Below are 14351 nucleotides of genomic sequence, written 5' to 3'. Positions count from 1 at the left end.
AAGTTAAGCTATATATACATATATTTTCTGTTAAGATAGCAGATAATAATCTGTTTTGTTTTGTATTTTGTATTGTATTTTATTTTCTGCTTAACTTTATCTTTCTGTACAAGTGGATACTTGATATGTTATTGAAAAATGATAAATAATTAATTAAGACACCTATGTGCAGCACTGCTTGGCTTTCCTATACTAGGTGCCTATGTTCTGGAGACAGGTATGCACTTTTTTTCCTGATCTTTGTGGGGGTGTGAGGGGGGGTCAGTGAATACTGGGGGAGTGTGTGAGGGTCTTTACTTTGTCTCTGCAGTGATTATCTGGTCACTTTGGATACCTTTTTGGCACGTATACCTGTTTTTACATCGTCTAACTCATGACGTTTAAGTTTCGTCCAGGATATCTAGTAAAACAATCAAGTATCCCTAAAGGACAACTAAGTCTAGGTTGGCCCCCCATCCTGCCCACATACTGCTCTAACCACAACTCCAGATATGCCCCTTTCAGCTCTGAGTGCACAGTGATATTCTGAGGCATAAAAAGTCCCACAGCACATCCAGAAAGTTGGTTTGATTATCGGCACTTGGAAATTCGGTCTTTTAGGTTGTCCAAGTGCCGACTTGGGCGGGTTTTTAGACATGTTTAAGTTTTGATTATGAGACCCATTATGATTAGGAGTACCAGATTCCTGGAAAACAAACAGAATTATCAATTTGTTTCCCAAGCGCATCCCTCGCTTCCCATTCACAGGCTACAATTTGTTCATCTTCTCTCAACTATTTTAATAGTTACCCCTTTTGGGGGGGAGCAAATATACCCCATTTTTCATCTCTCTCTCTATGAGATATATCCTTATGTAACAGAGGAATTAAAGGTGTTGTCTACATTATAATACACTGAAGGTACCTGACTTTAAACTTTTACAACAAGAGTGTCAAACCTGAGAAAAGCAGAATGTAGTAGCAAATAAAAACAGATGTATTTTCTGTTGCTTAATAAAATAGATTTGACTTAAAAACAGAACTTCAGAGATTTCAGAAGAGTGTTTTGAGTAAAATAAAATTAAGCTTATGAACTTCTATTCATTTCCCCAGTTTATAAAAGCAGAAGTTTTTTAGACTTACACGCTCTTGCCCAGCAGTGTCCCAGATCAGAAACTTATGAAGTTCATTTCCACAGGGTACAGTTTTAGTCATGAAGGACGCACTGAAATCAAATGCAACATCAAGTTAAAAACAGGAAAACTCAAATTCCACAGCAATTAATATGAGACTTGTTTTCCTCCAGTCCCATCACCAAATCTGTGCAGCACCTTCTTTAGGAGGGGTTCAATTGCACCTTTTGAAGCTCTGTGCTGTCATGGTAACTGTACCCCCACATCATCATCATCTTCTCTACTATGGGTGCACCTGTGGAACAGGAGCTGAAGTAGTGAGCACATGGAGTCTTTTTCTTTCTTTAACTTCACCTCAGTTCTTCTCCTCTCTGCATATATATTTATTAACTGCCTTTTCATGAAGAGATTCACCCAAAGCGGTTCATCTGATAACTTTCACACTTTACCACCCTCTTCATCCAGTCACCATCAACACACTTTGGAATTTCCAGGCTATTGACTATTATGTACTCTCTTCCACTGTTATCACAGTCCGTTGATGAGACACTTTTTCTGCCTCTGTTCTTTTACTCCCCTGTCATTTAAGGGATACAAAACTTCAGCGTTGGCTAACCTCTAAAATTTGTTCCCTATGTCTCTTTGCCTGCTCTGCAGAGTGCCTCTGGCTAAAATCCCATGTTCATCCTTACCTTCTTCTGTTTCATTGTTAGACTTGATAAGCCAGAGTCTATACCCATCTTGCCTCCATTCCTACTTGTCTCTTTTCCAAGCTCAATTCCCTTTTCAAAGTTCCTCCATCTCTAACCTCCTCTTCACACTCTGCTCAGATTATGATTAATTATTTCCATGGCAAGATTCATAAGATTAATCTTGAGCTCTTCATTGAATTACCTATATCTCTCCTTTCCCTGTTTTCTTCCTTAATCCTGCTACCCTTTCATCCCTTTTCTAAAATTAAGTGGAGCAAACCGCATATCTGTAAACTCATCAGCTGTTCTACTTATCTAATTTCTAGCCAGCAACTCTGCTTTTTCTCCCATTGCTGTTATCCCTTCTATGTTTAATACAATGGAAAACAGAGGTGATAGCATAGAAAGATTGATTAGTAGAAGATGTAGGGAATCCTAATTTTCCCAACACTTCTTGTGAGATGAGAGACACACAAAAAGCAAATAAAAAGGTGCCTAACTAATGCTTATTTTAACACAGTCACTCTCGTATAAAATTACCCCCATTCTCTCTTCAACTATTACAAGTTACAACAATCAACTGTCTAAATGTCAGCTGGGACCCACATAAGACATTCATTCTGTTTTCCCCCTGTTCTGATCCCACTGCCACCCTCTGGAATGAAAATAACCTCCCCCTGGTCCAATCCCCTTATCCCCCTACTACCAAAGATACAATGCAGGCCCAGGCTTCCACCTTCGCCGGCCCCATTCTTCCCCCAGGCCTACTTTGCAGTATTCTTGGTGTTCCTGTGGTGATTGATGCCACTTGTTCCTGCCCAGTTCCAAGGCTGCTAAAAAATGGTTTCCACAACCTCTAACAGCAACTTCACAGTACTTCATGTACTATAGTACTTGAAATACTCATGGTACTTCAAGTATCAAAAGACTGCCTTAGGGGTCATAGCAGCCATTTTCTAGTAGCTTCAGACCAGGGATTCTGCAAGTAGGCTCAGGGGAGAAGGGAGCCAGTGGAGGTGGGTGCCCCAGTCTATTTTGAATCTTTGGTAGTGGGAACATGAGGAGATTGGGCTGGGGAGTATTTCCATTTCAGGGAGGCATCTGGAGCTGCTATCTTTAAGTAACTGGGCATCGGACAATATTCAGACTGGCGCCTGGTTACCTTCACAACATGTCAGGACAGCCTTTTTCCTATCCTAATTTTATGCTAGTTCTTAGCAGGTTAGAAAGCTGAATATCACTACCATAGTAACCAGCTAGGAGACTGCTCCAACTCTACCTCTGGCCCACCCCTAACCTTGTTGGTTAGGAGTAGGCCATTAAGTGGCGATATTTCATCGGCACTGTCCAGTTAAGTGCCACTGGTTATTGCTGCTTAGCTCTGGACAAGCGATTTAAATAGCCAGGAGCTTCTCCTGACCATTTAAATTGCTTTGAATATCATGCCCAAATTTTTAGGATAGGTGTATCTATGTGAAAGCTAGAAAACATAATGTTTCTCCATTAAATTTATGAATCTAATCCAAAACTGAAAAGAAAATTGAAGAAAACTCTAAAAAAAAATAACACACTCATCAACCTTTACATACAATAGTTTCTCAACTCATAAGAACCTAAGAATTGCCATACTGGGACAAACTGAAAATCCATCAAGCCCAGTATCCTGTTTCCAACAATAGCCAACCCAGGTCCCAAGTACCTAGCTAGATCCTCCCCTAGCATCATGGACTTCCTCCTCATAAACTAGTTTGTACAAATTTTATTCTTCTATTTTGAAAACTAAGAACGTTATTCTCAAAAGAACTCACAGTCTGTCAATTTACTTCCAAATCAAGTCTAGGAAGGTGCAAGGCTCAGAGTGATTCAGCCCCAGCAGAATCTTGATGTGATATTGATATTGAAGAGCAAGAGAGGGGTCCTGAAATTGAAGAGTAAGGACCATATATCTTCTGGCTTGACACATATGACTCTGCAGAGTAAGGGTGGTAGAGCATAGTTGGAGGTTGAATAAAAAAGCTGCAATCAAGGAATTTTAACATATAAGAAAGAGTCAAAATGGTCATCAACATGGAAATTGAAATTCTCATATTTAAGGAAAGGAGGAGATAGTTTAAGAAAGGAGGAAAACCAGGAGTCAGAATCAATGAGAAAGAAAGTGACTTCTTAGGGAATTGATACATCACAATTACCTAGAGAGGTTGTAGAGTGGATAGGTAGGTGGAGAGGTCCTTAAAAAGAAGAAAAGCAATGAAGGGGGTGGGGTGCAAGAAGGAATTTAAACCTACAGGAATGGAAAAGCAGCAGCTTGGCATCACCACTGCGGGATGAGGCGAATGAGAGAAAAGGTAAACTTCATGACAGAAGCCATCAGCTGAAGCCTTAGGAAAAGTCTCAGGTAAAGTAAGAGAGACATGTAGATTAAAGAAGAGAAGTATACTTGTTGGAAATAGTGCAGATATTCCACAGGTAGCATAAGATAGGGAAAGAAGAAGGAGAAAGAAAAGGAATATGAATAAGATTGGAAGGGTTAAGGTTTGATGAGCATAGATGGTGTGAGTTGTCATGGACAGTCAGAATTAGGATTGTAATGACCAGCTGAAAGGGGGGGAGGGAAGAGAAGGAGGAGAGAACACAAGGAAAAGAGAGGTATTCTGAGGAGGAGGAGGAGATGATTAAATAAAAAAGTTAAGAAAACTTTGAAGCTCAAAAGCAGAGGAAAGGATTTGAGAAAAAAAACAGTTGGTGAGCTGAAAAATGTAGAGCAAGGGTGTACAACATTTGCCCTCAAGAGCCACAATCTAAGATTTATCAATTTTGACAGTATACATTTGGTCTATTTGCTTAAATTGCCTCCACTATATGAAACAGAGCTCATATATTCATTGTGGAAATCCTGAAAACCTGACTGGGTTGTAGCCTTCATGGACTGAGTTTTTGCACTCCTCAAATAGCATGGGCTTGAGGTTTGCTGTAGTTTGAACTAAGAAATGAGACTGAGAAGAGTTAGCAACAGGAAATGAAATTGTGTCAGAGCCCTAGGAAATACAATAAAAAGAGAAGCGAAAAATCCTAAGATGAGGTGATGATTCAGCATGCCTTCTAACAACTAGCTGGAGGGAGCATGGGGTCTTAACAGTGAAAGCCTAATTGGGTCATGGCGGACCTATGAGTCACCAGAAGATGCTAGGACCTGCAACCTCCACAGCACCTGTCAAAGTAGCTGGATGAATACAGCCCCAAAGGATGGATATAGCCCCAAAATCTCTACCTCTCTCACTTTCCCAGAATTTCACATCACTGAAAAAGTTAGATAATTGTGCCCTCCCTCCCCCTTAGCATATACCAATGGAGATTCCCCAGCCCTCTCGATGATTTCAAATGTTCCATGGGACCCTTATTATGAAATGTTTGGGGACACCTGCAGCTGAATATCAACACAATCCAAATATTGCCACCAGCAGACTGATCTATCTGGATAATCAGTAGCAACCACCATTTAGATACCATGCTGATTATCTGGATATTTTTACCCACATTGGCTGACTTAAAAAAAACATACTGACCACCATGGGCTTAATATCAGTGGGGGGGTGCTTTTTTGATATAGATTCACCCATTTTGTCCTGCACTGACATCAGGCTCACCGGTTTATAGTTTCTTACAAATACTGTATGATCATATTGTGATCACTGCTCCATGAAGCAATCATTTACATCACCTAGAAATTTTAATTTCATAGCATACCCCAATGAGCGCATTTACTAGATCATTATTAAGATAATTGAAATTTGCCATTAGTGTTCTGTTTTCATTATCCTTCCTAATTTCTGTTAGCATTTCATTGTCTGACTCTTTATCTTGTCCAATTGGACAGTAATATAACCCCATCATTATGCTCCTCCCTATCAAGCATGTTTAATTTTTCATTTAAAATAATTTGACCATGTAACCTCTTATTACCGCAAATTATATGGCTTCCATTTGAAAGCGAAGATTATTTTTCAATTTGGTTGCTTATGTTACAAGGTGCTCCATGGTCCAGAATATTTAGTAGATATTTTTCATTTTAATAATTCCTAGCATTTCTTACATAATTTCACTTTTTTGAGTATCCTTTAGTAAAGGGCATGTAACAGCCATAGCCCGGTTACTGAAACAAGATTTATTTATTTTATTTATTTGTTTGCTCAATTATTTAGCCCGTCCTCCCAAAGGAGCCCAGAATGGGTTACAAAGTACATCCACAATATAATCGAGAAAGGACAAAGATTACATAATTTACAATATAGACATGACAGAAAAAAACCATATACATTAAGCAGCTTTGGTGAGAGTAGATGGCGTAGGTGCATTGACTCTGACTGAGATTTCTGGGTGAATGTCCTTAAGGTGCTGGGTTTGTGAAGAGGAAGGTTTTCACACCCTTCCTGAAGCTCCAAAGTCCATCTATTGTTCTAACAGATGGCGAGATGGTATGCCTGGATATGAAATGTGAGTAGGAGCGTTTGCGGGCTGTTTCAGTTTTGAGGGCGTGGCCAGGAGGTATGGTCACCCAAGTTCTAACATGCAATCTGGGAAGATAGGAGAATAAGCTGTTTTCTTACGCAGAATTAGGGATCTGGTTTTCCTCACAGATCGCCCTTCACAGAAACCCGCTGCTTTCCCAAAATACACTGCCCCTCTCAGTTTAGTTTAGTCAGGCCAGAGTTCTGGGTGACAGTCCTTCACATCCAGCCAGAAGCACAATTTATGCAACCCCGCCTCAGAGTTTTAAAATGGAGCATTTTTACTTATTCCTGTGTAAGCAAAAAAAAAAAACCCCTTCAGTTCAGAAGATTCCTACCTCAGTTGGGAATGTTACAGTTCTCTCCTAGTCTTCCATGTCCATCCATCACTCTGGGACCCCTGGTTCTGATCCTGGCTCTTCCTTTTAAACTAGAGTTACCAGATTTTCCATTTGGAAAATCCGGACCCTTAGACCCACCCTCAGGCTCGCCCAGTTCCATCCATCCCTGCCCTGGTACGCCCCAATCCCACCCCAAGTCCCTCCCTAGCCCTGTCCCCGCTGCCTGCTCTCGTTGGGAGCGCATCCACACATGCATGGATGTGACGTGATGACATCACATGCACGCACTCCTGCCCGACAGTGATTTGTTACAAGCTTTTCAAAACCCAGACAAAATGCCGGGTTTTGAAAAGCCATCATATCAGGCTGCTCATTGGGAACTACAGTTACATTCTTTAATAAGGTTATTTACATTTTAGGAATCTAAGGAAAACTTATTTGTTTAGGAAGTTTTTAGAATAATGTTATTGATATTATCATTTTGATACTGTTATTCATGACTAAAGCCTTGATGCACAAAACGTTTCTTTGTAAGACTGGTTTTAACCAGTAATGTGTTGTGTTGTGTTGTGTTGTGTTGTGTTGTAAAAATTCCACATTGCATTTTGTTTCCTTCAGAATTTTTATCCTGTTTGGCTGTCTGCCATCCATAACATAAAACAGTGATCCCCAAACCTGTCCTGGAGGACCACTAGCCAGTCTGGTTTTCAGGATAGCCCTAATGAATATGCATGGAGCAGATTTGCATGCCTGCCACCTCCATTATATGTAAATCTTTCTCATGCATATTCATTAGGGCTATAAGGTAAACCCGACTGGCTGGTGGTCCTCCAGGCAGGATTGGGGACCACTGACATAAAATACCACCTCTCCACCAATTTAATGCATCTTGTCATTTTGATATAAATTGTACCTTGATGTCACAGTGTTCTATTGGTTGCCTTCCTTCTGCCAATAACTATTTTCATTCCATCCTATTTTCTAAACTTCTGGCATTCACTTACAAGCAATTTAACCCTTTCGTGGCCCACACTATTTTAATGCACATAAACGCGTGTTATTTCCATTGCTATATGACAACAAGGGACATGAAGGAGTTAAAGTAAGCTTTTTATTTGTATGTACAACCTTTGTAGCATTTGACTGGGGATAATTTGGAATAACTTATTTCTGTCCATTCTCTAGATAATATTGGGCTACTTCAGCTTTTATCATAGCATCTTGATCAGGATATTCTAATTTCCACATTTTGCCAGTATTTCTTAAGCTCCTGAGTGACTACTGATTTTCCAGCCTCTCTAAAAGAACAGCAAGACTGCAAGCTCATGGTTATAATATGATAAACATAAAATACAAGGGACGTTGTTTCTTCAAAGGTATAACAATTCAAAAAATAATCAACTTATTTCCACGTAAATAAACAACCATATACTTTCATAGTCACACAGTGACTCTAGATTTCTAAGTGAACGCTCAGACCCATAACCAAACTCTAGTGAAAAGTCACGGAGTTAGTTATAATAGAGACCATCACAGCAAGTTCACTGTCTCTGCCACCTGCTAATAACTTACAAGAAAAAGATAGATAACTTATCTGAATGCAGGATGGGTCAGCTTCATAATACAGAATTTTATAGGGAAATTGATCTGGATCCAACTTCAGCTATTAAGAAAGTTATTGATCAGTTACTGATTACAGCTAAAAATGAGTCAGTCATCTCTAGCAAAGAATATAATTGTTTATCTCGAGAGTTCCTAGAAGTTCCCTATATTTATTTTATACCCCAAATACATAAGTCTGATACGCATCCCCCCGGGTGCCCGATAGTAGCGGGGGTAGGGTCGATTCTGGAGCCTCTGTCCCGTTATGTGGATAGTTTTATCCAACAGTTGGTATCCCAGGCCAAATCTTATGTTAGAGATTCATCTCATTTCCTTCAAGCATTGGATACAGTGAGGTTAAATAAAGAAGCACAGTTTTAGTAACGGCCGACGTAGCGGCTCTGTATACCAATGTGTCGCAGAATGCGGCTTTAAGGATAGTACATCAGGCATTAAATATGTTAGATTTATCTACCCAGAAAAAAGATTTTGTATCCGAACTGGCTGAGATAGTGATTGGTCACAATTATTTCAGTTTTGAAGATAAATTTTTCATTCAAATCAAGGGAGTGGCAATGGGCGCGACAGTAGCGCCTTCCGTTGCTTGTCTCTATATGACTGAATATGAAGAACAGCTGGTATATAAATCCACAGGGTTTAGGAAGGTGAGCCTGTGGAGGAGGTTTATTGACGATATTTTTTTTTTGTCTAGGGGGGCAATCGGGAAGAATTGGAGCTTTTTCAGGTGGAACTTATTCAAATGGATCCCAACATTAAGCTCACTTTTAATATTGACAGTTATAGTGCTCCTTTTTTGCACATAAATGTCAAGAAACAGCTGGACGGATCCACAGTACAGTTTTCCACTTCCCTTTTCAAAAAACCCTCCGATCGTAATATGATCTTACATTACAGAAGTTTCCACCCTAAACCCTTATGTGACAGTATTCCTATTGGCCAATTCCTTAAGCTGAAGAGGGTTTGCTCCGATGATGTTGATTTTCAGGAGCAGGCCAGGATGATGTATGATAAATTCATGGAGCGTGGGTACCCGTCTTGGATAGTCAAGCGAGCCTGGAAAAGAGCCCACTGTTGCCAGCGGGAGTGGTTATTTCAACCCAAGCGGTGTCAAGATGACCATGATTTAGTGTGTGTATTGCCTTTCTCCAACCTTAGTTATAATATTCAGCAGATTATTGTCAAACATTGGTCAGTGCTTCAGGTACATGCAGGTTTTCAAAAAATACCTCGGTTTGCGTTTACTTGCAGCCGTAACACAAGGGTGTTAGAGATGATAAGGACTTGGTTCCTCATACCCAAAGTACTGCCAGCATGTCTTGAGCACTGACCATTTGACAATACCTGGTACTAAAGGAAAAAGGTTTTTTCTAAAAACTGGCATCGACTGGACTTCTCAGGCCATGGTATATTGTATTATATGCCCGTGTGGTAAATATTACATAGGTCAGACAAGTCAGTCATTAAGGTTCGCATTGCTGAACATCTCAGCAATATTCGGTGCCAGCGGAATACAGCTCCCTTGGTCAGTCATTGGTTGGAGGCGGGCCACACCATTGAACAGGTCCAATATACAGTATTAATTAAAGCTTGGAAAAAAACAGGAAACGTGTCTCAGTACCTGTTACAGCAGGAACATCGATTCATCTACAATTGGCAAACTTTAACTCCAGCGGGCTTAAATAATGAAATAGATTGGTTTCAGATTTAAAGTTTGTTGAAATTCTGTGACATCAATGAAGCTCCGCCCCCCAGTGTCTGACATCATGGTCGACCCTGGTTGGCTGGAGCTTCAAATTCTCGGCCTGCTCCGGGTTTCGACATCGCTAGAGTTGCTTGTCAGCTGGGTGAAGGAGTGTCCGGTCCCTGGTAATAGTATTCAAAAGGTTTTGAAACATTTAGTGTGAATGTATTTATTAGTTTTGGGTTTCTAGTTCACCCTGACCCTGTTGTCACACTAGAAGGTGGTTAGAATGTTATTGTTTTTCCTTTGCAGTGCCCCTCCTGAGGAAGCCAATCGTGAAATCTGGGTTGGGGGGTTTAACAGCTTATGGCAGTTGCAATGTGTTAGTACTTTAAATATGTACTAGGAGCAGTGAAAGAGCAACAGCAGTGCCATCCTGCATTCAGATAAGTTATCTATCTTTTCCTCGTATGTTATTAGCAGGTGGCAGAGACAGTGAACTTGCTGTGATGGTCTCTATTATAACTGACTCCGTGACTTTTCATTAGAGTTTGGTTATGGGTCTGAGCATTCACTTAGAAATCTAGAGTCACTGTGTGACTATGAAAGTATATGGTTGTTTATTTACGTGGAAATAAGGTGATTATTTTTTGAATTATAATATAATAAAACCAGGACTGTCTCAGGCTATCCCATATGCAGTGTGTTGTATAGAAACAAAGTAAATGTAATTAATGTACTTAAGTAAAAAATTTGATACTTTTACTGAAGTAATAATTTTCCAACTTTTATTACTTATGCCTAGTTATACAGTAAAACCTTGGATTGCAAGTAACTTGGTTTGCAAGTGTTTTGCAAGACAAGCAAAACATTTAATTAAATTTTAACTTGATATACAAGCAATGGTAGACACATCATTGAAGGCGTCGGCGCAGTGCGCCACAGCCTCAAGGAAGGCAAACAGAATGTTGGGCATCATTAAGAAGGGTATCACGACCAGGACGAAGGAAGTCATCCTGCCACTGTATCGTGCAATGGTGCGCCCGCACCTGGAGTACTGTGTCCAGTACTGGTCGCCGTACCTCAAGAAGGACATGGCTGTACTTGAGAGAGTCCAGAGAAGAGCAACTAAGCTAATAAAGGGTATGGAAGACCTCTCATATAACGACAGATTGAAGAAGCTGGGGCTTTTCTCCCTGGAAAAGCGGAGACTTAGAGGAGACATGATAGAAACCTTCAAGATCATGAAGGGCATAGAAAGAGTAGACAGGGACAGATTTTTCAAATTACGGGGAACCACAAGTACAAGGGGGCACTCAGAGAAATTGAAAGGGGAAAGGTTTAGAACAAACGCCAGGAAGTTCTTTTTCACTCAGAGAGTGGTGGATACATGGAACGCGCTACCGGAGGATGTGATAAGCAGGAGCACGCTACAGAGCTTCAAAGAGGGTCTGGACAGGTACCTGGAGGACAAAGGGATTGAGGGGTACAGATAGGAGTAGAAGTAGGTATTAGGGATAGGATTAGAGGATTAGAGGCAGTTACAAAATTAGTCAGTGACACTGTTCAGGCAATTAGGCCTGATGGGCCGCCGCGAGAGCGGACCGCTGGGCAGGATGGACCTCTGGTCTCTGGCCTCTGGCCTCCAGCGGAGGCAACTTCTTATGTTCTTATGTTGTTCAATATCTTGCAATACAAGTACAAACAGTATACATGCGTCACATCATCTCAACTGAGCCGATGGTTCTTCTCTCTCTGACACTGCAAGAGTGTAGTGATTATTCTAAACAAGCAAAGTCTTGCAATATGAGTACATATAGTAGTATTTTGTATTAAAGTTTTGGGGTTGTGGAATGAATCGTCTTGAGTTTTCATTATTTCCCATGGGGAAATTTGTTTTGATATATGAGTGCTTTGGATTACAAGCATGCTTCTGAAACGAATTATGCTCGTAAACCAAGGTTTTACTGTATTTAATGTTTATATTCATAAGTAAAAGTGGAAGGCAGATGCAAATGACAGTTCCTCAGTAAACCAAATGAAACAGCAAAACTGAGAACAAGATTTTGCTGTTGCAAACCTCATCATGCAAACAGTGGATCATTTCATTTAAAATTTTTCTATTAAGTGGATATAGCCTATGGGACCAATTTTCCAAAAATGCAGCTATCCAAAAAAAAAAAAACAAAAAAAAAAAACCCAGCCTAAAAACTGCACTTGGATATTTTAATTGCCAAAATGTCCAAGTACCAATTACAAAACAAAGTTTTTAGATGTCTTGCAGGGCATTCACCCTTCAAACATTTAAATGTTAAGGGGACATCTTAAGGGGTGTGTTTTGGGTGAGATTTGGGTGGGCTTAGGACTTGGAGGTCTTGCAGGGATAATCAAACCTTTTCCAAGACATCCAAGGTGTCTTGGAAAAGGCATCTAAGTGCCAAAAAGGTACCCAGATTGACCAAATGACCACTGGAGGGATTAAGACATGCTCCTCCCCACACTCCCCCAGGGGTTACTAACAGGGCTGTGGAGTTGGTAGATAAATGTTCCGACTCCGACTCCTCAGTTTTTTGTACTTCAGACTCTGACTCTGACTCCAGGCCCGAAATTTCCTCCGACTCCGACTCCTCGACTCCGACTCTACAGCCCTGGTCACTAACCCCCTCCCACTCCCCAAACAGTACTTACCAGCCTCTATGACAGCAGCAGATATTATAGGACATCCTAGCAGAGCAGCAAGCAGGTATCTGGAGAAGCCTGATGGGTGGTGTAGTAAACCATAGAGAGGAGTATTCAGGCCTATATCTCATTCTACGCAGTACATTTGTGGTGGAAAGTTTGAGCTCACCTAAAACTTACTGTACTGCCATATAAGTGACACCTGCAGCCATAAGGACTATTGGGGTGGTAGACAGGTGGATATAGAAGGTTTTGGGGGAGTTTGGGAGGGCTCACCATACACTAAAAGGGGGTTCTGATGAAATATGTATATGGCACCCTTTATATGAAGTTTACAGGACAGGACTAGAACTGAACTAGAAATAAAAACCACCAAATATCCTATACAGACCACTCTCAAACTCCTTGGAGTAACAGTAGATAGATGCTGCACTCTTCAGGTGCAAATCAACAAAATCACACAAAAAGCATTCTTTACCATGCGCAACCTTCGCAAAATTAGAAAATTCTTCGGCAAAGAACAATACAGACTCATAGTTCAATCCCTAGTCCTAAGTCTACTGGACTATTGCAATATCCTCTACCTTCCTTGTCCCACCTACCTAATAAAACAACTACAGACTGTCCAGAACACTGCCCTCAGACTGATCTATTCCCTTCGAAAATTTGACCACATCACCAACGCCTTCCTAGATTCACACTGGCTTCCAATACAAGCCCGCATCCAATTTAAGCTATATTGCATATTATTCAAAACATTAAACGGAACGGCACCCTCTCACTTAAACAACCGCCTAAGTAGGAACCTCTATTCCAGACAAAGGAGAACCCAGTCCCCTTTCTCCTACCCCCCTTATAAAGGAACTAAGCGCAAAAAGATGTACGACAACCTACTAGCAACACATGCAGCTAAATTGGACCCCTCCATCACCAACCTACTGACAGCTTCAACTGACCTCAAAGCTTTTCGAAAAGAAATCAAAACCATACTATTCAAGAAATTTATCCTAATTTCCTAACCCCACTCTTCTCCCCTCTCTCCCCTTCTTAGGATCCTCCCTTCAAAATGTGATTTAGACCTAACGCCTTTAACTGTATTCCTCTTCCTGAAAACGTCCAGCTATCGTTTAAATGTATTAGGCCCAACGCCGTTAATTGTATTCCTATTCCTGGAAATGTCCAGTTATCTTTTTGTTGTAATCCGCTTAGAACTGCAAGGTACAGGCGGAATAGAAGTCATTAATGTAATGTAATGTAATGTAATGTAATGTACAGCAGTGCCCCCTAAGTTTCCTCACTGCCCTGTTGGTGGCTTTGTGGCCAGTCCATTAAGGTGCTGTTCCCTCCCATGTCCAAACGGGCTTGATTTGGACATTTTTAAATTTGGACATTTTGATTTTTGAAAATGGTCCCCAAAAAAAAAAAAAAGTTAAGACATCCTAAGGACCAAATCATTTAGATGGGCCATTTTTGAAAAATAAAATTTGGATGTCTAGCAGTTTTGAAACTGGACATTTCCCCGCCCTGATTTTCGGACATCTTCTGGGAAACGTCCAAAGTCAGATTTAGATGCACTATCAAAACTACCTCATTATTATTTATTTATTTAAAAATTTATATACCGTACATTAACTATGTGGTTTACAAAATTACATACAAATCAACTTAAGCTCCATATACAGAACAGTAGGGATGTCTGTGTTTGAACTGGTTAGATGA

The 14351-nt window shown here is 40.5% G+C and overlaps 1 protein-coding gene across 4 annotated transcripts in view; it reads right to left on the bottom strand.

The window, feature by feature from the left end:
* The window catches only part of RAB31 (RAB31, member RAS oncogene family), a 138381-nt gene that overhangs the window by 83725 nt on the left and 40305 nt on the right, over nucleotides 1-14351 (bottom strand). For all 4 annotated transcript variants that reach the window (XM_033934074.1, XM_033934072.1, XM_033934071.1 and 1 more), the window contains one exon: nucleotides 1122-1203. In XM_033934074.1, the coding sequence (XP_033789965.1) occupies nucleotides 1122-1203 (82 nt within the window). The remainder of the gene's footprint in view (nucleotides 1-1121; nucleotides 1204-14351) is intronic.

Source organism: Geotrypetes seraphini, chromosome 2 (genome assembly GCF_902459505.1).
Source record: "Geotrypetes seraphini chromosome 2, aGeoSer1.1, whole genome shotgun sequence".
NCBI lineage: Eukaryota > Metazoa > Chordata > Amphibia > Gymnophiona > Dermophiidae > Geotrypetes > Geotrypetes seraphini.
Note: the sequence above shows the minus strand (reverse complement) of the source record. Positions and strands in the feature narration are given on the sequence as shown.